The 24,679-nt window shown below is 40.0% G+C and overlaps 1 protein-coding gene across 4 annotated transcripts in view; it reads right to left on the bottom strand.

Annotated features, from left to right (window-relative positions):
• The window catches only part of LOC143291702 (vang-like protein 2-B), a 51,488-nt gene that overhangs the window by 7,060 nt on the left and 19,749 nt on the right, over positions 1-24,679 (bottom strand). For 3 of the 4 annotated variants that reach the window (XR_013056567.1, XM_076601723.1, XM_076601724.1), the window contains 2 exons: positions 7,792-8,183; positions 5,778-6,768 (listed from right to left, as the gene is read on the bottom strand). Coding sequence is in view for 3 of the 4 variants with exons in the window: in XM_076601723.1 (XP_076457838.1) it covers positions 5,778-6,768; positions 7,792-8,115 (1,315 nt within the window). In the remaining variant the exon portion in view is untranslated. Of the gene's footprint in view, positions 1-5,777; positions 6,769-7,791; positions 8,184-16,933; positions 17,182-24,679 lie in introns of those variants that run through there. The other variant, XM_076601725.1, reaches the window with a different exon arrangement.

Below are 24,679 nucleotides of genomic sequence, written 5' to 3'. Positions count from 1 at the left end.
GTGTGTGTGTATGCAAAACTGAAGTACAACTTAACAAGAGGAGATACTGGAGAAAATGCATATATATACTAACTGATTAAGTATGCAAAAGGTACATTTTGGGTGGAATGTAATTATGTATCTTTCCATAAATCAAATCAATCAAATCAAAATCAAAAACACTTTATTAATCCACATGGAAATTAAGTTGTGCAATCACAGGCTCATTGTAAACACTGGCATAAAATCATGCGCAACATAAGAAGAGATTAAAACTAGTCAAATAAGAATTCCCAATAGCTGACGATATACTAACCCCCCCCCCCCCCCCCCCCACACACATACTCATGTTAAGACAATAGGGTATTGCACAACAACATTAACAAATGAAAACATCCAACAAAAAAAGGGTATAAGATTACCAAAAATGACATGCGCGCACGCACGCACACACACCCACACACACATACACACACATGCACACACACACACACACACACACGTTAAGACCATAAGGTATTGTACAACAATACATAAATAAAAACATCAAGGGAATAAATCGTATATATAAGTAAAATGCACACACACACACACACACACACACACACACTCACACACACAACCAACGTATGCATGCACATAACATATGTCACGCCAATAAGATTAGAACATTAACATTAAGATACATGAAATCCAAGTAAAATAAGAAAATATTTAAAAATCACTTCCGATCACACACGCACAAAAATGCTTGCTTGCCCGTGCTCACCCGCTTACATATATATATATGTTACGCCCAACACTCAGCTTATATCACACATTCACAGATTGACATAAGTTTACATTTGAGCCAACAGCAAAGTGAGAGCTGTATTATCAATAGTTTCTCCAGTCAATGGGAAACCATTTACAGCTTAGTCTTTTGTGAAGGACTATGACTCTCAAACTAGGAGGCAAAATTGCACTGGCTCTTAGTGCTGCAGCCTTGTGGGCTAGTTGGCCTTTGGGAACCATCCCAACGCCGACTGTCCTAAAACCCTCTTGGCCGAGAGAGTGGGGATGTACTTGGGCAAGACACTCTCCACTATAATCAAATTCTAGCCCAAACAGTCGGAACAACAGTTGCCTCCTCTGCAGTTCTGATGGTCATATATATATATATATATATATATATATATATATATATATATATATATATATGTGTGTGTGTGTGTGTGTGTGTGTGTGTGTGTGTGTGTGCGTGCGTGTGTGTGTATATATATATTTTATATATATATATAAGCAAAACAACTGTGAATATATGCATAAATCATTTCAATAAGTCATCAAATATATATATATATTTCATTACAATACTGTACATGTATATATATGTATATGTACCATATCTATGTATGACATTATGTTTGGTTTATTTTCATCTTTGGTTTGTCTTCTGCTTGCTACATATCCAATTTGTCCTTTTTTCTGAAATACACATAAATTTATGTCAAATGTCTATTACTGTATTATTATTACTCTATCATCTATGTATTATAAGAATATTGAAATTGGAAAAAAAAAAGAAAAAACAACAAAAAAATTAACCTTATACTAGTTATAGTACCATCAGGGCGGTGAATTCACACCCACTGTGTCTAGGGCTCAGCAATGGAAGGTGGGGCCCAATCTTCTCCTTCCACTCTTTTTCACAACCTTCCCCATCTGAAGTCAGGAACCCATTCACAACTGGGTGGAGTGAGGAAAAACAGAGTAAAGTGCCTTTCCCGTGGACACAACTCCGTGTTGAAAGGGGCCTTGAACTCAGAACAGTGAATCAGAAGTCTGATGCCTAACCGACTCTGCCATGGTGCCTCCTTCAGTTTAAACACTGACTTCCCAATAAAAGTTCATCATCATTTAATGATTTATGGTTTATTCTGTAATTATGAAAATAAAATAAAAACCTCTTTGCCTGCCAAATTTTACATAATGGTAGCTGTTTCTTGTCAGAATTATTTCCTTCAACTGTCCAAATTCAGACAATGAACGTCTTCACATTTTCTCATTCTGCAAATTTATAATCCATACAGCAAACAACAATACTAATAAAAAAAAAATTTTTAATTTTAAATTAACTCTTTCGTTACTATTTTTCTATGAACTATTGCTCCCCCTTTTCCGAGATTCCTACAATACATATATTCCCTTCATTCCTGGATTTAGAGAAGAGAAAGAAAGCATGAAGCAGTGTACTTATTTCGGAGACTTATGGCATCGTTCTTTATTTATTATATATAGTCTGTTCATCTAAGATGATGATATTAGACTGAAAAAAAAGAGATATTATTATAATTTGGATTATTATCATTTCTATCATAATGATAATTGTTATCATTAATTAGAAATCGACATTTCTGTATATTCGAATGAAAAGGGGGGTGGTTGAGGTGGAAGGGAGGGTGGGGGGGATGGTGGGGGGGCAAGGAGGAGGGAACTAAGAAAGGAAGAGAGAGACAGACAGACAGAAAGAGACAGACAGACAGACAAACACACACAGAGAGAGAACAGAATGTGGAAAAGAGTACGAAATCTAAACTGATGGAGAGGGTGAGTGTCAGTGATTGGAAAAAGAAAAAAAACATAATATTGGAAGGGTGTGTGTGAGAGACGGGACGGGGGAAGCGGGATTCGGACAAAAAAATTATCAATAATCAAATACTGTATGCACTACTTCTGTAGATTATTATTTGAAAAGAGGTTCGTGTGGGGACCTACAATAAACAACCAACTGGACTATTTAACACATAGCTAGCTAACTTTAATAAAGAACAGTTTGAAATATATAACTTTTTTAAAAAAATGTTAACATTTGAAACTGGTAACACATGTTCCGCAATTTCTGGAGGCAAAAAAGGTTTCATTACTAAACAGCGGGTTAAAACATGCTCTACCGTTCAACGTCCCTTGCAAATGCATTCAATATTTTCACAATATTTTGTGTATGGAGCTTACGGCAAGTGGGTAACACTGCTTATTACAATACACCAAGATTGTCATATAATGTTGTGTACAGAACTGATGTGAGAAGTTGTCTGTGACCCTGTTAACACTATATGGTGACACCTCTGGTGACACTCAGGTGTAAAACAGCTGAGTCTGGAGTCAAACAGAATGCATACGAGTACACACCACATGCAGGACTGTTTTGCTTGCAGAGTATGCACATCATGCAGGTACTCACCGAGTATAAGTATCTCAGTGCCACACTGCTAGTCATATTGATAAAAAACTCACATTTGTCACTACTATTGTCCTTATCACATGATTTGAACATTGTCTCAAAGAGATATATGCCTTTCAATACACTAGCAGTCACTGAGCCAGAATCAGATCATTATCTACACAATTCTTGAACAAAAACTATTCAGAAACAATACTTTCTCTAAATGTGCATGTCCGTGTCACAGTCATCATGTAATATGCCACACAAAGGCGACATGTGTGATATACCTTGAAGCAGTCACGCTAGTTACTGCACAAATATACAGTAATACACCACAATTTTTCCACTTGCACTTCTTGAAGTTTTCATCACCTGCTATCAGTGCTTCTTCAGCAGCAGCTAACTGCACTCTCTCCTCATCATTCATTTGAAACAGATCGAAATCATTATCTGATAGAGCGTTGTAAAACTTATCAGAAAACTGGTCACAATCCGAACTTTCTACACATTCCATTTTTCTGTGTCCATGTGTCTATACAGCACAGCGGCAAGAATGTAGCGGCGCCCACTTTCCCATGGCCTAGGGAGGGGGAGGGGGGTGTCTAGCATCCATTCCACTCATAAACACTGCCCCACTAGTGACCCGGTCAAAGATAGTTGATGCGCACTGATGACGCGACTCGCATGAAGTTCAAAGTTCTGGGCTGCAGGAAGGAAAGGGGGAATTCTCTGCTGCACGGTTTTCTGGCTTCCTGGAATGAAGGGTAAAATTCCTGTAAACCGGAAAACCGTACTGCAGGAATGAAAGAGTTAAAAACTGGTCAATATTCAAGCATATTATTTTGCTAACTGAAAATTTCTTAAGTGACCAGTCAAGTTCAGAGACCAGCACAGTTGTAAACCATGTATGCTCTGAAATGCTTCAACAATTGAAAAGCACCTTTATAATCAAAAGGCTTTTTTTTTTTTTTTTAAACGCACTGCTGGTGGTGAGCAATTACATTACTGTTAAACTAATGTCTGTAAGAAAACGTAACTACTGTATGTGTAGTAATAGTACAAAGTAGTAGTAATATGTGTGTACAAAGACCAGAACCCCCGAAGAGGTACCTTTTATTCGCACAAGCTGGTTTCTTTTTTACTACTATAATACAACACATTAATCCATTCAGTGTCTTTGAGACACAAAATGTTGCCACAGTGCCTGTAACTTGAGTGTAAGACATCCACTGACATCCTGCATCTATTCCTATTAAACAGACTTGAAAGTTTAGTTTAATCAATTGGTGTGTCTGGATTATAAATTACTGAAAAAACATACTATATAAATGAGTATACGTCAGGTGGATGACTGGACCCCTTTCAGTTTCTTCTCCATGTTTTGCTAACTGGACTACATCAGCTGCATGAGAAAGGTGGGTCTGAATCATATATATATATATATATATATATATATATACATCAACTGCATGAGAAAGGTGGGTCTGAATCATATATATATATATATATATATATATATATATATATATATATATATATACACATCAACTGCATGAGAAAGGTGGGTCTGAATCATATATATCTATATATATATATATATATGTATATATATATATATATATATATATATGATTCAGACCCACCTTTCTCATGCAGTTGATGTAGTCCAGTTAGCAAAACATGGAGAAGAAACTGAAAGGGGTCCAGTCATCCACCTGACGTATACTCATATATATATATATATATATATATATATATATATATATATATATATATATATATATATATATATATATATATGTATATATATGCAAAAAGGGTATATATATATATATATATATATATATATATATATATATATATATATATATATATATCATTATATGCAAAAAGGGTGTCAGAAACTCTGTCCACCAAGGGCAGTGGTCACTGTCAATGGATCTAAACAATTTTCCAGGCTGTGCAGTTGATTGTGTACATGGTAATAATGATCTATCTTTCTTGTCTGATGACTGGTTTGAACAAGGTGGTGATGACAGGACAATGAAAGTGATAAAACTGACACAAGTGACAGCAATATCCGATGCTATGTCCAGTCCATCTATCCAATCAAGACATCAGTTTTGAGTAGGTGACGATGACTCTCATTGTGTCAGTAAGGGTGCAGTAATTTCGCATAATTTGAGAAGAGGGGGAGGAAAGAGGGAGGAACAGTGTAAGAAGATAGGTTTAAGACCACACTGATGGCATGAGAGTGAGTGTGGCCAAGACTGTCAGCAAACTGTCTTTCACAGTGTTCATGAATCTGGCAGGAACTGGACAACAGCCAATAAACCATGATTTTCATGAAACCCAGGGATGACAGAGACAATGGACATGAATTACAAATTCTTATTTTCATACTTTTTGTCACTGATTCGTTGACTGACTTCTTGGTAGAGAAGTCAAACCGGAAGCACAGCAACACTTTATTGGCTCAATCACAAGAAGAGAGTGTGTATCATCAAAGAGATTCCCCTGTAAAGGGGGGATGCTCTTCAGTGTTTAAAAAAAAAAAATGATGAAGCATGTGTCCTCCCCCTCTACAACTCACCTTGCTCTTCCTGCAGACGCTTGATGTGAGTGAAAGCTTCCTCCGCGGCCACCACCAGCCGGGCCTTGCGTTTCCTCACTCTTCTCTCATATTCCACCTCATCATAGAACCGGTCATTGTGACCTGAATCTCTGCGCCGGGCGGCAGCAGCAAACATGGCCCGGGACCGGCCCTGGCTCACTGACTGGTTCTGTTCAGTGCCGTCCACGTCATACACTTTGAATTCTGTCAAGTTCTGTTTACCTGAGCGTCGCCCCACCATGTCCAGGTAAGGGTTGTAGGCTGGGAAGTCACGGTAGTAATGTTCCAGAACCGTGACCGCCGCCCGCTGTACCGACAGAAGACCGATGTTATAACAACGGAACTCCCCGTCAGGGGACCGCGTCACCCTGACCACAAACTGAGGCTGGAGCTGTCGGATTTCCAACAGGACCACTGCCAGGTAATGAATGAAGAGAAGTCCATCCACCAGGCTATCAGCAAACTGCACAATCCTGTGATATTCTGTCTGTCCCTCCTGCACAATGCGCACACCATAGAACAGCCAGAAGGCAAAGGTCAGCACGAAGACCAAGAACAACACCACGGCACGGAACACAAACATGCGGGGCATGGTCGCTTTTGGGTGACGGAAAAACACTGCCAACGTGCCCAGCAACAGAATCAGCAGTTTGAAGGAAAAAGAAATCAGCAGGCCCTCGCACTGTGGAGGACAGCGCTTCATCTCCCACTCACTAAGCTCTCCATATGACCAGTCAATAATGTTGAGCCGAGGCAGGATCACCATGGCGATAGGAGACAGAAAGCCGAAAAGGGAGAGGATGACGGCCACTGCTGTGCCCAGGTAGTGGACACAGTTGAAGCCCTCCCTGCCAGAGAAGTCATTATGGGAGTGAAACTTGTTGAGGTTTTCCATGGAAAAGCCCGTCTCACTGGTGTTGCCCGTCACTGCTGTCGTGTTGTCACCCCAGTTGTCGTCCTGAGGTATCACCTGAACAACAAAAAGGCAATAAATAGATAATTAAAAATATACATGAAAAATCAAACCCTTTTATCAATATAAATCATCTTACTCATCAGTTTATATTCCTGGAATATCACTGACAATAATCCAGTACTAACAAACTTTTCTCCTTGATTCACTTTCTGGTACAATCATCTGAATAGTGAGTATCATCACTTCCGAGAGGAGACAAGATGATGATGCCCATCTGCTCATTCCAGTTCCCTACAAACAGCCCCAGGCTGTGCACAGCAGTCAGCAACAAACACAACACTTGGACATGTCCTAAATAAATTCCATCACCAATCCATGTTTGTCGATTACTATAACTGACCATGTACAATATACACTGTGAGGATTTACGCACAAATGATCTTAGGATTTCTACTGAAAAAACAACTTGTTTCATTCATGCTATTACAATTGATATATTTATTACACTGCAGAGAAAATTTCATAATACAGCAATCAACTCTCGATGTTACAATGTAAAATCTTTTCAGCATTCCTTAACATTCCCACCACAACACAATAAACCACTCAGAGCTCATATTTTCTTTGACTGTAAACTGTGTATGTCTTTGTCGTCTTTAGAAACATAAGGGAAAATAATCCACTCTGCAGCCTGTAAGATTAGTTCTTCTTTGAAGGGAGGAGATGTATGCATGCACACCCAAAAGTGTGCATGGAACTGATTGTGTGGTTTTGAATGCCGATGTAAGCATGTGCATATGCATGGACCCAAGCATATTCAGCAATCCATTCTAGTCTCATGTGCATATTTATCTGCATGTTTGTATACACGTATGCTCAACATTCAAATATGAAACAAATAGCTTTCATACACTTTGAACGCTTTTACTTCCATTCAATCATATTACAATTTGAAACAAGTCTACAAATAATGGTATCAAAAATGAAAAAAAAAAAAAGAACTGGGGGAAAAACAAAGGGTGATCATAAACAATAATGGGAAAACTCAATGTCTTGATACTGCACAGCCCGACTCACCTGCACCTCAATGCGTTCCTCCCGTGGTCTGTGGTTCTCCACATCTGACTCCTGACCCGAGAGATGACCCCTTGCCATGTAATGGTCTCCCTCCCCTCCACCCCTCTCCCTGTCTCGCCCACTCCCATGACGACTGTGGGCATGACTGGAGGCCGAGGAAGGGTGACGACGAGGGTAGGGGTGGGGCATGGGGTGGGGGTGGGCGTCATGAGGGGGTGACTGTGGGGGCGGAGGGGGGGCCTGCCAGTGGGGTGCGGAATGGTAATAACTGCTGCCCTGGCTGCGAGTGGAGCGCTCAGAGCGCACAGACTCCGCACCATCCATGGCACCAAGGGTCACTGATGGTCTGTATCACTGAGGTCAGGGCAGGCAGGTTAGCGTTCACAGCTAGGCTGTAACAGAGAAAACATCAAGCTGAGAGAAACTGTGGTTTAACATCAACACTGTGTCTTTAACACAGAGAAAACATTATGCTGACATAATATGTGGTTTAACATCAACAGCTGGTCTGCTGACACAACCAAAACTCTCATTTGTGCATTGGTCTTGACAAAACTGGATTATACTGTAATTATCTGCTTTAGTGCTTGCTAGTTCTCCACTGTACATTTTTTCAAAAACCGCATATAGTCCAAAACTCAGGTGCCGGTCTTCTTCTGAAGCGCCACAAGAGAAAGAGTAACCATATTCAGCCTCTTCTGAAACAACTCCACTGGTTGCTGATACAGTTCAGGATTGAACATAAACTCTCCACATACTGCTTTCACACTTTCTCTGGTTCTTCACCAAACTATCTTCCTGATCTCTTCACTGTTTACATTCCAACAAGACATCTATGTTCATCATCAGACAATCACATTCTCCAAATTCCCTCTGTTAAGACTAAGTCCTTTGGTCAAAGATTTGCATTCATACTTGCTGCCGTAGCGAAGTGGTTAGCATCGTGGACTGACGGATGGCGGGACGTGGGTTCGAATCCCAGCGGAGATGGGTTTTTCAGCCCATGGCCAGCTCCTACCTAGAGTTGAGTGTGCTGTGGGCTTAAATGGGGAGACTGGGACCACACAGTCGAGTGTCATCCACTTCAAGGATGCGTCTTTGGGCGTGTTGCTCGAATTACCTGACCAACACTGCAAGTGTCTGTATCTCTCGGGCCTGGTTAACGCTGGGATATCATTATGACAGGAAGCGTAGAGTACAGCCTTGTCACGTAGTCCCAAACCAAAATGGACCTCCATAGCAACATCGTCATTGTCATCCTCCTTCTCCTTCATAATCATCAATATAAACAAAACAGTCTCAAAAAGTCTGTGGCCTTTCATGCCCTGCTCTCATGGTGACCTCAGTTTCGATACCCCTCCACATCTGTGCTTGGGGTGAGTCCTGTCAATGTCTTCAGTGTCAGCAGATTCATGGGCGGCTGTTGTTGGGACGTGGTGGCGGTCTCCACTCTGGGAGGGGCACTCACTCAGTCTGGCTCCGCTGCTAAGCCATTATTGTCGTTAATAAGGGGCTTAGTAGGTGGCGTCCTAAGTACGTTGAATCAGAACAGGCACCACTGAACACCACCGAAGTGACTCAGCAGCAGTGCAAGGCCTCCTCTGGTGTGTGGCCTCCTGGCGACCTAACATCATTGGTTCCCTGCAGACTGCCAACACTGGAACTGTGACAGATGAACCCAGGTGTAGCCGTGATGGGGGAATCTAGATAAGCGGCGTGGGAGTAATACCACTGAAATGGTGCAGATGATGGGGCAGCAAAAAAAAAAAAAGATTTGCCTTCATCGATCTCATCCAGTGGAACTCCTTGCCATATGAATTAAGACACTCACAGTCTCTTTCCACCTTCAGAACCAACCTCAAGACTCCAGCTTAAAACTGCTTTTAACCCTTTCGCTGCCAGGAAAATAAGATTTAAGTGAAATCTATTTGCCAGGGTTTTTTCACAAAAAACGGGTATAAATTTTCAAAAAATTCTGTGCTCTTTGTTATTGGAGAAAGACCCATAAAAGTATACATTTTCTGAAAGGGAAATGAATAAAGAATACAAAACACATGATGTTTTCCCATTTTATGCATTTTAAGTGACATGCTGTTGTTTTGAAATCAGTGTTTTGTTTTTTGTCACATTTTCAACTTGTTCATTACAAACATTAGTCTGGTAATTTGCACAAAAATATCATTTTCTGGACAAATGGATATCTGCACACACAAAATCATACTAGAACAACCACAATATAAAAAAAACTGAAAAAGAAATAGATGCATTGTGACTTCTGCAAGTGATAATATGGATGTGAGGCCACGCCCTCTCAGTCTCCACCCTCCTCCTCTTCACCCCTCTCACACCGTCACTTCATCAGACCGCGTTGGCTGAGTGCCAAGAAAATAGCTCATACGGTGCCCTGCTAAAAATTCGTCTGCTAGAGTTGAACAGCCTGCATCACTCACTGATAGTTGTATCTTGGCCACTCTCTTGATTGCTCCCTTTATTTTCTATCAAATCGTCCTATAAATGTTCACCACTGTCTTCTCCTTCGAATTTATGCTCCAATTCTTTCTGAGCATTAGCTGAAGAAAGTAATCTTGGTTGATTTAGTTCGCCACGAGCGCATGTCTTGAGCACGGAGTCAGTCCGACATTTTGTTGAGCGAGCGAGGAGAGGAGCCAGGCAAAGACTGCGGCCAGTAACCCAACCAAAACGTTCAAATAAAGGACTGCCTTATGACGCAGATGGTGTTTCTAGCTATGAATAGAATCCAGAAAGATTCCCCAAGCTAAAGCTACCAGCATTTTTGTCAACGAACTGAATGCAAAGCAGGGAAAAGTCAGAATATTTCGATGACGAGTTATCTCGTCATGCAGGCAGCGAAGCATACATGCTTGCCATGACGAGTTATCTCGTCATGCAGGCAGCCTAGGGGTTAATTGATCTCCTCATGCCTGCGATAGTGTAGGTGTGTGCTCATTCTGTTTTCCTTAGGGGTTGTTGAGGTGTTGTGTGGAGGGGAGGGAGTTTATGGTGTTGTTGAACGGTTTTGCTTGCTGGGCATTTGAATGTATATGCGACTGATTTGGATTGTTTTGAATGTTTTAACTGGGTACTGAATTCAGTATATAATTAAGTATTTTGGATCTGTTTTAAGTAGTGATTGGTTTTAAATATTCTGTGTATGCTGCTAAGGGGTTTGTTTGGGGACAGGGTGTTTTTAGGAATTGTGATTTTAGAATGCCTATTAAGTATTACTTCAGAATTGTGATGTATGTGACCAGTTTTAAATACTTGGTTTGGTTTTGAGTATTGTGATGTTTTAAGTCTTGAGATATTACTATTGGTGTTGGGTGTTTTGATATGTGGAAAGTGCACTGGTTGGGTATTATGGTGTGAGGTGTGTGTAGTAAGAGTGGTGTTGTGTGCAGTGTGTGTGTGTGTGTGTGTGTGTGTGTGTGTGAGAGAGAGAGAGAGAGAGAATATGCTCTGGTGTTTGGCTGGATGTCTGTGTTGGTTATGTTTGTTGGTTTTTCAGTTTGTGTTTTAATGTTTTACTCATCTGGTTTTACATTGTACAGTGCAACTGAGCATGTTTTTGCATGAGGGATGCTGTGTGGATTGGATGTTGTGTTGTTGTTGCTTTTGGTGCAGTGTCTTGTTGTGGTTTGTAGTGTTTGCTTCTTCACTGGATCAACCTGTGTGGATTATAATTATATGTTGTTGTTTTTTAATTGGAACTATTGGAACTGTAAAGTACTTGGAGCAAAATGATTTAATAAAACACTATATAAATAAACATTATTATTCATGTTCTATTAACATGGAAAACATGTCATGCTGTCAAAATGCGTGGTTTAACATTCAGACATACATACAGTCTGTAACAGTAACACAGTGAAAACATGAGGCTGACCATTCATGTGTGTGGTTTATTATCAACAGCTTGTCCATTGATAAGAGCTGGTATGTTAGGTGCAGGTCTGATTCACCTATACCTGTTTCACCTACACTTTGATCAATGGCCTCTTGAGAGTTTACTCTTCGTCCCATTTCGCCTACCCGCCACTGGCGCCAGTCTCATTCCGCCTGCTCAACCATTCTCTCTCTCTCTCTCTAGCACACACACCCACACCCACACACACTAATGTCTGTAGTTGTTTCAAAATCTTAACTCTGATTTTTTTCTTTCTTTCATTGCAGTGAATTCCGTGTGAATGTAATACAGTTCAGTTTAAGATAAAGCTTTGTCAGTATCCAAAGTGAGAGAGATGGACACATTTTGCTGTAGCAAAATTACAGATTCAGAGATCAGACTGTCACCAAAAGAGACTGAGCCAGCAATGAAGAAAATGAGCTTTTCGTTATTTTTTTAAAACATGCACAGTTGCACACACACAAAGTAATCTAGCACTGTATTGGTGAATCAGGAATATATGAATCAGGAAAACCAATTTAGTAATAGGTGAATTAAGAGAATTGGGAATAGGCAAAACCAGAATATATATATATGAATCAGGAATAGGCGAATCAGGACAACACGGTATGTAACATGGTGAAATCTTTTTTGTGTCACTGTGTGGTTTAATTCTAACAGCTGGTCTAAAGACATGCTAAAAGCTAGTCCATAATAAAGTTGAACATAAAATTTGCTGACTATTATTTTTCATGGTTTCTTTTTTCTTTTTATCCCTAACATTATCCCCCGTTTTTCTTCTGCCCTTCCACTCATCATCCTCCCCTGTACAATCCAACCAGAAACAGCTGGGGAAAATGTTACGAAACCTGAAGGATCATTTTGGAATTTTGCTCTTGCCAGAAATTTGCCAAATAAATGAAATAGCTGAACAGCAGCCAGTCTCCTCTCCCTCTCTCCCTCTCACCACATGCACACTCTAAACTTATGTATCTTTCAGAGCCTTTCTTCTTCTCCCTTCAATCATCCAAAAATCTCTTTTCCTAACAGCTGTTCCTATAGGTCTTCACCACACTGTTTTTCAAACTCTGGGGAGCCAGATGTTTCAAGTGCTACACCTGTGTAACTGTTTGTGACTTCTTTAGTGTGGAAAGGATTAGCCAGCAGTCACTCCCACAGTTCTAATCCCAACAGCCACGCACACAATCACACACCCTCTTTGTCCCTACCCTGTGAGCAAACAAACCTTGACATATACAGGTCTATGTTTGCACAGCAGATTTCACTTTGCTATTATTTGTTTGCTTTGTAAAACTGTGGGCATGCAGTCTGAGACAGTGGCACTGAACAGCACAAATCATGTCTTTTGTGGCTTGTCAAAGTGGTCATATTCTTTTTTTTCCTTTTTTTTTTTTTTTCCAATTTAAAGGTATAAAAGGGTACAGAATCAGATTCACTTGTTTTATTATGGATGTTTTTTGAGAGAAACATACATGTAATAAAGACATAAATACATGCAAGAGAAAAACCATGCAGAACTTTGTGAATACATGTGGTGGAGTGCGAGGGGGCGGGGAGGGAGGGAGGAATATATTGAATAATCAGAACATTATTGAATAATCAGAACATTCAAATGAGCCGGTCTCAATAATTATCACACTGTTGTGGGCTAACATATAGACTCAACAGATCCCCCTAAAACTGATGAACAACCTCCCATGTAGAGAAACACAACCTGAACCTCCAAAGCTGTTTCGTGTACATGAATGATACAACTTACTAGTATGGCTCTCGAGAACCTCATGAGGGCTTTCTAAAATCTTTAACTGTGTTTTAAGTCCATGAACTCCTTTAGCAAACCATCAATAAACCCAGGCGTGTGCACAGCACAGTAGACAAACATTCCAAGCCATACACATGAATGAAATGGAAACAAAATTCCAAGTACTGACTGATTTTTAAAGGTGACCTTTGCACTCTTTTATACTGGTTGTAGCAAGAAATCAGGTGTTGACTCTGTAACTATTGTAAGCATGATCACATTTTGTAAAGTCCAATTTAATTACTTACACAGATACAGGTAAACTCAAAGCATTCCATTTTCAGTAAAACAAATCTGATTTATTACAAAAGGTTTATCTGAAGTTTGTTGTTGTTTTTAAATATGATACAAATTACAATTGACAGACCTTGCAGGAAATAAACTGTAACCACACTACAAAAGTGCAATGGTATTATAATGTTTGTTACCAACCAAAATACACACACACTAATGAATGGATGGTAAAGCTGAATGGAAAAATATCTGTTACTAGTGTTAGTGAGGTGTGGTTAGACCTCCTGAAGGTGATTTATAATGTTCCACAAAAAAGAGAGATTATTAGCTGAAATGAAAGGTTGCAGCATGCATGATTTTTTCACGTGGACTCAATCTAACTGTCAGAACTCACTCACTCAGTATTGGTCATTTGGTGAAGCCAGATCAAAGAACACAAGTGTTACCGGAGAATGTGTACCCCACAGGTGTGCTAGGATCTACCCTGTTTATCTGGAGTGGAGTGGTGTAGTAATCTGTAATGTGTATGCCTAGAAAACAAGAAAATCATGAGGTACAAGATCCCATACTCACCAGAATCTTCCTCCCCTCCACTAGACCTTGAGTGGTGGTCTGGCTGCTTGTTATTCAGATAACACAATAAACCGAGGGCCTGTGTGTAGCACAAACTTAGCGCATGTAAAAGAACCTATGGCAATAAGACAGCTGTCCCTGACAAAATTTTGTAGTAAACACCACTCTAAAATACACAAGTGTGTGTGTGTGTGCACGCATGTGTGTGTGTGTGTGTGTGTGTGTGTGTGTGTGTGTGTGCAACTGAAGCCTGACTGAATGACACAGGAAATAAATGATGAGCAACTAAAGGCAGCTCTCACACCAGTCTCAGTCTCTCCACCCAGGTAACCAGCCTGTTGTGCAAATGACTGTCAGTCTATGTTTGTAAAGCATTTAGAGCTTGGTCTCTGACCAAGGATTGGGACAATAAAACATAACTTAAGGATCCACATCAATAATCACTCCATCAATTTCATCCTTCCTGTCTGTGCCAGACATTACAATCTGCTTCACAATGATGTTTGCTGAATATACTATTACTGTTTAAAACTAAAGCATCCGGTGTTCCTTATATTTTTCTATCCAATTACAAAACAGATCTGCATGGATGAACTAACAATTTGGTCAAGAGGACAAACTTGTGGCAATTATATATATATATGTAGAGAGAGAGATGTAAATGTGTGTGTGCGTGTGTGCGTGTGTGTGTGTGTGTGTGTGTGTGTGTGTGTGTGTGTGTGTGTGTGTGTGTGTGCAAAATAGTATTATATTGGCATGAATAATCTCAATCATTACTATGCCGTATACGTATTATTGTAACAACAACTACTGATGGCTGCCATCTAATATCAACTGATGCATAAAAAGACCTAAAAGTAGAATATAATACAGATTATAATTATATACTTTGCACAATGTACCATTCCCACAACTGACAACAACTGCAAAGATATTTGGCCAAAGGGCCTTTCAGTATTAAGCACTTTCTGTCTGGATTTTTCTTCCTCTGGATCTCTGTCATTTACCAACACTTGTCCTCTTTCAAAACAAATTTGAAAACCGACTGTTCAAACAAGCCTTTCACTCGGTTTCAGTGTGATGAAGCATAGCATAGCTGTTTGTATACAGTCCTCCTCCTCCCATTCCCTCCCCCACTGAAATGTATCATGTAGTGCGTGTGCCTTTTGGTGGATGTTTACTGTGTGTGCACATGCGCAAGTGTGTGTGTGTCTCTGTGTGTGTGTGTGTGTTCACATATGCAATTCACACTATTGTATTGGTGTATCATTAAACACATGTTATTTTTTTCAAGTGCAGAGGTATGTTATTATGGGGAGTTTGTGCCAAATGCAGTGTACTATTTCTATTATTCTTATCATCATGTCCAATTCAAATCAAAAGATAAAGCTGCACCATTTTCCAGAATTCTAGGTGACCATTCTCTTTTTCTGGAGTGTGACCATGATTGACAATCATAGAGTCTTGGATTATTTGACTTCCAACTGTCAAGACACCAAACTGTCAGTGTGTGTCAGATGGTAAGCAGTCTCAGTGTCTATCTACACTCTATACGGGTACTGAAACCCCCTCACAACTGTTTGTGTACAAACTACAGTGGTAAAATCAAGCAAAGTCGTTTAACTTTCTTCTTCACAGCATGGCAAATGTTTATGGAAAAGACCACCAGAGCGCAGTTCAAATAAACATGCTCAGAATGATCCAGGATAAACCAAGTAATTTTTCATATATGCACTCCTTCAATACTTAAAGCTGGCTGACAAGACTGAGAACAGGTAGTGCTGATAGACCTTACCAATAAGAATTTTCAGAACAGTCTTTTGTTGTTTACAATAATTATTATTAACAACTAAATGAAAATACATGCAACAAGTTTGTGTCTGGAGATATTTCTTGCAGGCACAAAGACAGCAGACTTTAACTCATACTGTCATTGGTCAGTCACTGTCATTGACTGGTCACAGTGGTATTCTATCCACTGCTACAGTAAACTAAGAGTAACCCTGGAGACTAGAAAATATCACAACTTTCCCATTGAGATGAAATGAGAAGTGTTTGCAACAAGGTGTGGACATTCACTCCACCAGTCACAGGGAAGCGGATGGGAAGAAAAGTGGAAATTGACCACACACACACACGCTAATTCGTGTGCTCTGTATGCTAGTATGCCCGGCTTAAAGTGTATGCTAAAATAGCCCACTACCTTACGTTTCATCCCAATCTCAGAAAGCTTCTGGGGTACGTCAGAACTGTAATCTGCACCAAAATCAATGAATCGCCAGTATGCACAAAGCGACATGTTATCTGTTGTTTAAACCTACAGATAAATAATGCACTGGGCCCTAAAACTGTTTATCAACTAAGAAAGTGACTAACAAAACCGCACCAGCAGAACTTTCTATCAGATCCAGATTATCATGCACGATCTTTCAGAAATCGTATCGGGTGAAAATTTAATTACCTTGCACTCAATGCAGCAGAGATATAATCGTTAGCTCATTTTCTTCGGTATCTTCTGTAAAACTGTGACATAAAAATCACTTACTAGCAAAAAAGAATGTATACAAGATTAAAAATGAATACACAGTTGTTCTGCAATCGCAGCTCACCTCCAAGCGGAAGCCGTCCTCCATACTTGTCAGGTGTTGCAGCACGACTTCTGAACTCGCTTGTGCGAGACGTGACAATCCTCTGTCCTATTAGCTCATCAGAGTTACCTGTCCATCAATACTGGCGTAAAACTAAAATTGTCCGGGTTTTGGCAACCAGGCCTACAAACTGTAGTGTTTGCGTAAAAGCGAACGACTACAAAGCTTTGGCAATAATATATATTTTCTGAGAGCGGGGGTTGAAATCAACTGCTTAACCAGCTTCCGGGGGAAATTATCTCCCCTGTTCATCACCCTCTCCTCTCCGCCTCTCTCACACCCACCCTGTGGACTGTCCAAACCGTGGATACGAAAGGCTGGGGTTGGGGGGGGGGGGGGGGGGGGGGTGGAGGGGGGAAGCACAGTACCCACCTGCCACATGGACTTTTTAATTAAGCTAATGACAAACTACCAAAGTGTCGCTTATCCCTTAGTAGTTTATTTTCCTTCAATTCTGTTTTTTCCTTTCTGTTCTATTTTATCTGTTTTGCACCATTTTTGTTCTGATTTGTACCCACTCTCACTAAAGCTTTACAGTTAATGACATTAAACATTTCAGTGTTTCAGTGTTTCTCTCTCGCACACACAAAGAAATGATACTCTCACTTGCAAAATATCAGTGTTTCCGAGGCAGCATACGGGTACTACACTAGTACGGCGCAGCAAAAAGTCATTAACGGCGATGGCTCCATGAAATACTGACTCAAAAGTTTTCAGTTTCAGTTTCTCAAGGAGGCGTCACCGCATTCGGACAAATACATATACGCTACACCACATCTGCTAGGCAGATGCCCGACCAGCAGCATAGCCCAACGCGCCGCTTTTATTCAGGCCTTGAGTACACATCAATGTCAGTGGATTTCTTTTTTTCAGAAATCAAGCCCTTTTAACAGAGACAACATTTTTGTTGCCATGGGGTTTTGTTTGTTTTTTTTCAGCCACGGTGTGCACAGTGCGTGGTGCACACAGGACCTCGGTTTATCACGTCATCTCATCCGAATGACTGGACGCTCAGTTTTATTTTCCAGTCACACGCAGGAGGACCAAGGGCGAGAGGTCACGCCGCGGGAAACGAACCCAGACGGCCCTTACGAACACAGTGTGTAGTGGCAACCGCCTTCCTAGCTCCTTCCTCCTCAGTAATCAAGGATCATTGCGGGTTCTGTTAAAGAAAGAAAAATATTAATAGATATATAGTAAGGCCGGTGACATTATGATGGTCACGAGTCATTTGGTCAATGTATTCATATCAGTGGTGTATTCCCGGCCTATGTTAAATCTCTGATGCTAAAATATCTTATAAATGATAATATGTGATGTTTTCCCTGTCAGTATTGCCATTTAAACTTTGGAGTCGAATGACTGGAAGAAAGGCAGCTGTATCCCCCTTTCACGTGGACTTAAAGATCATGACCGTAAAACTGAGTGTCGTTTTACTCAGTTTACTTGACTGACTGCAGTCCCACGGCAGTAGCGCTGTTTTTCTTTTCTGTCCCTATTCAGTTTCTTATTATTTTGCACCGTTACTGTTCGGACACACAAGATGTCACGAGAGCTGTAGGTTTACAGCTAATCACATTAAACATGATCAGTATTGCGTGTTCAGTGTTCATTCTCAGTCTTTTTCTGTCTATTTTCTCTCTTTCTTTCTTTTTGTCTTAGACAACAATCTCACTTGGATTCCTCACATAACTTCCCTTTGCAAAAAGACAGTCCAGAAGAACCATCAACTGTCCAAAATAAAGTATTTCCTTGACCTCCACTCACGGAAATTATTTTTTTCTAGCACATATCCAATCTACAATAGATTACGCATCAATACTATGGGACTCCGCCAGTGCAAATACCATGAAGCCATTACTAAATCTTCATAAACGGGGGCTCAAGCTGGTACTCCTAAAAAAGACTTCCCTATTGGATTCAGACTATAAACAAGCGAATATTCTCCCTCTAGTCCGTAGATTAGAGTACAACAAAGGAACAACAATGCACAAGATTATGACAGGAAATGCACCACCAACACTGATAAACAAATTCTCTGTAAATTCATCAAGGAATCCCCCTAAAGTCCATATCCCAAATCCCAAGAATTGATTTGTTCAAATCCAGTTGGATTTTCTCAGGCGCCACTTTATGGAACTCACTCCCAGCAACAGTTAAACAACACCGCTGTCCTACTAGTAACCTTCAAAAAACATTACCTTTCCCACCTTATGACAGTGTAATGTCCACTTTGTTCATACAGATTGACTCTTGGTGTGTACGGTTGCCCCACTTCCCCACCTCATCATATTGTATTGTACCCCTGTTTTTTATGGGTGTGAATTGAAGTATTATTTCATTATATTTCATTCGTTTGTAATGCATGGTACTTCTGTTTGCTTCTTCGGTTCTTTCATTTCTTTTCATTAATTGTAGTTATATATTCATTCAGTAGTTGCCAGTTGCTCCATTGTCAATTCGATGAATTGATATATGTGCACCAATAAGCGCATAGTCCTTATATATATATATATATATATATATATATATATATATATATATATATATATATCTGTGTGTGTGTGTGTGTGTGTGTGTTGATTAGATGATAAAATGCATGTTACTTTTTCTCCCTTACCGACCTGCTGTTCTCTATCACATGTAATATGAGGTTAGCTATTCGTTAGTTGATATTGTTTTATTCTCTCTCTCTCTCTCTCTCTCTCTCTCTCTCTCTCTCTCTCTCTGAGTCTCCAGACTCACGCGTGAAAACAGAAACACGGAATCACGAAACTTACAAAACTATAATTCATAGAAATATACCCTACACAAGGTAGGAGACACAATTCAAAATGTCTGTAATCAGCGTGAATGATCCAGTAACATGAAACAAAACGTCTCACTGAAATAAAATAGCGTAAGCCTAAAGTCTGAATGATAACAGCAGCATGATGAGAACTAAACCAAGGTCATATGGAACTAACCTACAATTTTGAACGATCTGGTAGCATGATGAGAAGAAAACAACTCTGAATGATCTAAAAGCATAATGAAAATGAAAACAAGGTCTCGTTTTATCTACGTCCTTGCAAACCAACAGTGTCTTAAACTAGGATAAATCAGCAGCCTACTGACACATGTCACAGACATACATTGAGAAATCTGTTTCGTTTGCACACTTATTGCGTACCAGCGATGACAGTTCATTTTGGATGTTGTCTTTGTGGGTGATGTGCACATCTAATATGAACAAAACAGGTGCTTCCTTTTGACGATGTGGATGAAACGAGCCAGCAGAAGATATCTTTTTTCCATCCAACCTTTTTCCTGGACTTCAAAACCAGTATAATTATCTCATTTCCTTCCGTTTCAAGATAGGTGGAGTGGGACACACACACACACACACACACACTCAACTCACACGTGTGACACTTGTTCCGCTCTCGGTACTCACAGCTGATCCAACTTGGACTTTGCCTTTTCTGGCAACTATCGTGCCGGGTTTGTGGACAGTGATCAACAGTGTTTCGTCCAAATCTATATACGTACTGGGCATCACATTCATACTTGTCAAGTATCGAATCCAGAATTTCATAAAAGCGTTTGAAACTTGCTTTGCTGAATTCTGAAGTACAGGCGAGCTGAAGGCTTCTCTTTTCTTTTTCTTTTTTTTAATTTTTTTTAAACCGCTTCTTTTCTCTGTTGACAAGACAGGCAAATGGGGTGGAATTTATTGAAGCAATTTGAAAACCAGTTCCTAGACAGTCGTTTTTGAAACACCAAACAGCATTTGTTCCAAATCCAGAATGTGATTTCTGAGATCTTTCTCTTGGTCCTTTAAGAGCATGGGTGGTCTGCCGAAATTCATATCTGCGCCCGATGCAAACGTGTTTGCGTCTCCAGAGTGTCTTTAGAGGGTTGTCCTGGGAACTAAGAAACGGTCGGCAGCTGTCTGAACATGTCTCCCGCGTCCTTTTACTGTCTGCACAGCAGCACACATCATCTCCTCCGTCCGTGCGTCCTACTTCAGCGGCCTCGTCATTCTCAAGTCAACCTACAAACACAGAGACAATATTTAGTCATTTAAGAGCCAAAATAAGAGCTGATCATCATTATCCCTTGCCACATAGGGCAATAACTCTCTCCAAATGAAAATATTTGGCAACAGTTTTCGAGCTCAATCAAGGTAATGTTCGAGTAATACGACGAGTGACATGCACACACCAAATCCAAATTTCTTTCATCCTTTCATTTGTCAGTTTAAATAAAAAAGATTTAATAATTTGTTTTTAAACTTTGTCCCCAGTGATTCAGACAGACGGACAAACAAGCTTGATCAGAATACCCCCGCACCATCATTGTGCAGGACATTAAAATAGGGAGGTTGTTATCTTTCTCGGGCTTTAGATTTGCCCCCACCCCCACCCCCCACCCCCCCACGCCCTCCTCCCTCCCCCACTCCCACCCCACCGAGTCGTTGATCAAGTCAAAATCCGCATGTGAATCATTCCCTATACTGGGCCTCCCTATTCCAGTATTGGGCCAGCTGGGCCTAATATAGGAATATTCTACTGTCCCAATATAGGCAGAGTTGGATGTCAAAAATAAGGATGCACCGTTTACAACTGAATAGCTGCACATCAGTTCATAAAGCTCTCTTGAACTTGAAAACACAGGGAAATATGTTTGTGTATCAGAGATGAAAACATTTCTGATACAGTTCAACGTTTGTTCCCAAGACGATTTATGGCATTAGTCATAACAAATATCAGAAAGTACCGAAACAGACAACATTAAATATTTCAACTCACCACTGTGACAGTCCTCTGAGAATGGATGAACCAGCCTCATCTGTGGCGGGAAACAATCTGGACCATGTTCAACGTTTTCCTCCCCATCGAACACACCGTAGGTGGGATGGCCCAATACAGGAAAAAGCCCAATACAGGAAAAGGCCCAATATTGGTACATCTGGCCTAAAGGGACTCAGTCTCAGTCGTCTCGCGGCTTACAAACGTCACAAAGGCCTATCGACAAAAATGTCGATGAACTGAAGTTGACTGAGTTTGCATGAAATTGCACGCGGCGCGCATTCCGACAATTGCAAATCAATCATCAAAGTCAAAAAGTATTTTTGCTTAAACTCGGTTTTGAGTGTGTCCTGGAGATTTTTGAAAGTGTTAGTTCTAAATTTACAATAAATACAGTAAGTACTCTTTCAGCATGCCGCTCGAAAGTTTAACATCTCGGAGGCGGTCAGTCAACAAAGACCAGATCGGTGCTGATTCCGGAATTCACTGGAAAGCAAAATTATCGGGTATTTTAACCCGAAACATCGCTGTATAGCTGTTCATGCGTTTAGTACGTTGTTCTTTGTTCTTCCACACATATTGTGCATAATCTAAACTATTACACTCGTGCGCCGCGCGCTTTTGATCACTGCAATTAATCTGTACAAACCTGGTCGGTATTCGTCGACCTCATCTGGACTTTAGCGATGTGGATGGTTCACTTACTATCAATGGCACATACCTGTTTGCAGACAGCCCGGACAAGACGTCTAACACCGATTCTCCCAACAATAAAGGCAGTACATTTGGACACCAGCCTTATGAGAATCTGGAGACAGCGAGAAATGATCAGAAAATGCAAGAGGTTGTCTCTACACAGTGTCTGTTAGTGCTCTCCTCAATAATTTATTGTGTATGGCTGTGAGACATAGACCTGAGCCACTAGTTAAGGTTCTTGGTATGAAATCGAAAGACAAATATCGAAACACACACACACACACACACACACACACACACACACACACACACACACACACACTCCCCTTCCTCTTTCTTTCATACGCACACACTCGACACACTCATAGTAGACACAGACACACACAGGCACATACACACAAATCACAAGCTTTGAAATACACTCTTGTGCAGCTACAATAGAATTCAGCAACAAAAAAGTTCTTAACGTTCTTTCTGTTTATCTTCCAAAAGGCCAAAACGACCGAAATACTGAGTGGCTTAGAACAGTACAAGAACAACAGCCCGGCATATGTATAATAGCGGGAGATTTCAATGCCCACTCTCCATTCTGGGAAAAGAACTGTAGAATTGTGACAAGCAATCGCTTAATCGAAAATATTGTTGACAGCCCCTTTTATCTTTTGAATGATGGTAGTGTCACTAGAATTCCTGACGTTTCTAAACACAGACCAACAGCAATTGACCTAACACTTATATCCCCAGAGCTAGCTCCATCATGTACCTGGGAAACACATAAAGATACTTTGGGAAGCGACCATGTGCCTATCATCATTACAACAGCTGATGATGATCATAGGCCTGATAATGATAACGTTGACATTGTACCAAAATATAACTATAAGAATGCAAATTGGGACTTATTTCAAAACATTCTTTCCTCTCAAGATTTTGAAAAACTTGCCAATCAAAGCATAGATGTAATGTATTCAAATTTTACAGAAGTTGTTCTATCAGCAGCTGATATGTCGATTCCAAAAGTAAAGGGTGTGAAGTCGGGTGACCGTTCAGGCAATGTCTGGTGGAATGATGCATGTGAAAAGGCTGTTAATTACAAGAAAGAAACATTTAAGAACTACCTCGCGGACAGTGAGCCCAAAAAGCACAAAGAAATGAAGAAAGCAAACACTCAGAGTAATATGACAGTAGCCCAAGCTAAAAAAGGATTAGTGGTCATCGTTTTGTTCAAAAGAAATTTCAGATCATAAAGACTTAAATAAAATTTGGACAAAAATGAAAGAAATGAAAAATGGAATCAAGTTACCAAGTTGCCCAATATCAAACGACTCACAAAACAAATTTCTATCAGATAAAGAAAAGGCAGAAATATTTGTTGAAATGTTTGCGCAAAATAGTTAAAAAAAAAAGAAAAAAAAAGAAGGTTTATCACAGGAGTGTAAGACACACAGAGACACAGAAGAAAACATTCCTTTATATAGTGATCCGACTCCGCAAAATGACTTGTGGTTTAATTCTCCTATTACATATGAAGAGCTACAAACCGCAATAGCTTCCCTTAGCAATAAAAAAAAAAAAAAAAAAAGTTCCGTTGGCATCAATGCAATATCAAATGAGATGATAAAAAAAAAAAAAAACATTCCAGAAAAATGTATCATTTTCCTTCACAAAATATATCAGAAATGTTGGATATCTGGAAGTATACCACAGATATGGAAAAGTCGATAGTAGTACCAGTTCTAAAAGCAGGAAAACTTAAACGTAATAAAAATAGCTATAGGCCTATTGCTTTGACCTCGCATGTCAGTAAAATAATGGAAAAAAATAGTCCTGTTCAGAATAATAACTTACTGTGAAAAATACAATATCATTCCAGTGAACCAGGCAGGCTTTAGAAAAGGAAAATCAACAGTCGAACACCTAGTAAAATTAAAACTCAAATAAAACGTCAGTTTGCCCGCAGAAAAAGTGTCTTGGCAACGTTTTTTGATGTTAAAAAAGCCTACGATCAGGTTTGGCACAAACGTCTGCTATATAAACTGAAATCAGTCGGAATATCTGGTAATCTCTATGAGTATATATAAAGCTTTTTATCTAATAAAACTATCCAAGCGAGGGTGGGAACACATTATTCTTTACAACATAAACTTGACATGGGAATTCCACAGGGCTCAGTTATAGCTCCTATACTTTTTAATATTCTTATTCAGGATCTCCCAAA

The sequence above is a fragment of the Babylonia areolata genome, chromosome 17, assembly GCF_041734735.1.
Source record: "Babylonia areolata isolate BAREFJ2019XMU chromosome 17, ASM4173473v1, whole genome shotgun sequence".
Classification (NCBI taxonomy): Eukaryota; Metazoa; Mollusca; class Gastropoda; order Neogastropoda; family Buccinidae; genus Babylonia; species Babylonia areolata.
The sequence above is the reverse complement of the archived record's forward strand: the minus strand, read 5'-3'. Positions and strand labels throughout refer to the sequence as shown.